The 1128-nt window shown below is 40.8% G+C and overlaps 1 protein-coding gene across 4 annotated transcripts in view; it reads left to right on the plus strand.

Annotated features, from left to right (window-relative positions):
* Window positions 1–1128, plus strand: part of Fbxo42 (F-box protein 42) — a 103311-nt gene that overhangs the window by 53239 nt on the left and 48944 nt on the right. For all 4 annotated transcript variants that reach the window (XM_023722540.1, XM_023722541.1, XM_023722539.1 and 1 more), the window contains exon 3: window positions 1–119. In XM_023722540.1, coding sequence (XP_023578308.1) covers window positions 1–119 — 119 coding nt within the window. The remainder of the gene's footprint in view (window positions 120–1128) is intronic.

Genomic DNA, 1128 nt, shown 5'->3' on the forward strand with positions numbered 1-1128 from the left:
AGGAGTAGCCCATCAGTGTTACCATGGTTTCATGAAGGCTGTTCAGGAAGGAAACATTCAGTGGGAGAGCCGCACTTACCCGTACCCTGGAACCCCGATTACTCAGCGGTTCTCACACAGTGAGTATCTACCGTGAGCGCAGATCTCACTCGCGGATGCTTGTACTTCTAGAAACTATTTTGGGTGCATGCATTTTCTCTAACTTTTTAGTGAAGAGAATGTAAATTGAGAGTTACAGTAAATTTTATAGCAACAATTAAAAAAAAGTGTGAGTTTAAAAATATGTGTGGGCTGGGGTTCCAGCTCAGTGTGGAGCACTCGCTTAGGCAAGGCCCTGAGTTCAACCCCAGCACACTAAGTAAATAAATTGTAGGTGCTTTGTTAGTAATTTCATATTTTGACTTTTCATTGGGTGTTCCTATACTCCAGAGAAATTAAAATGTTATGCTTAGAATTTTAGGGTTTTTGTGTTTTATTTTTTGGGACATGATCTCACTATGCAGTCCAGGCTGGTCTTGATCTCGCTGTGTAGCCCAGGAGGGCCTCAAACTTGTAGCAGTCTTTCCTGCCTCAGCCTCCTGAGTGCTGGGATTGTAGGCGTGCACAGCCACTTCTGGCCCATGCTTAGAATTTTCTTTTTTTCCTTTTTTACATGCTTAGAATTTTAAACATTTGACATATCAGGAAAAAAAAAGAAGGTATACATGAGAGTGTTTCTGAGGCCACTTAAAGAATAGCCAGAAATTAGCATTATGCCTCAGGGTGATTCTTTGAACATAGTATTTATGTTCAAAAAGGTGGAATTTGGCTGAAGTGCGCATAAAACTTTTTCCCCCCCCCAGGGGAGGGGATATTTTGGGGACAGGGTCTCACTGTGCAGTGTGGGCTGGTCTTGAGTTCACTGGGGTAGCCCAGGTGACCTTGAACTCACAGCCTCCTGGAGTGCTGGGATTACAGGCATGCGCCACCAGGCCCAGCATCACATACAGTTTTTTAATGTGAAGGATATTGATTATAAAATACAAATGTAAATAGTAAAACTATGAATAAAATATTCTGGCAAATAGATGCAATTTATAATTTTTTGAATTGTTCTAGTCATTCTCTTTTTTTTTTGTAATTTTATTT

This window comes from Octodon degus, unplaced genomic scaffold (assembly GCF_000260255.1).
Source record: "Octodon degus isolate 3935 unplaced genomic scaffold, OctDeg1.0 scaffold00092, whole genome shotgun sequence".
In the NCBI taxonomy this organism is placed as follows: domain Eukaryota; kingdom Metazoa; phylum Chordata; class Mammalia; order Rodentia; family Octodontidae; genus Octodon; species Octodon degus.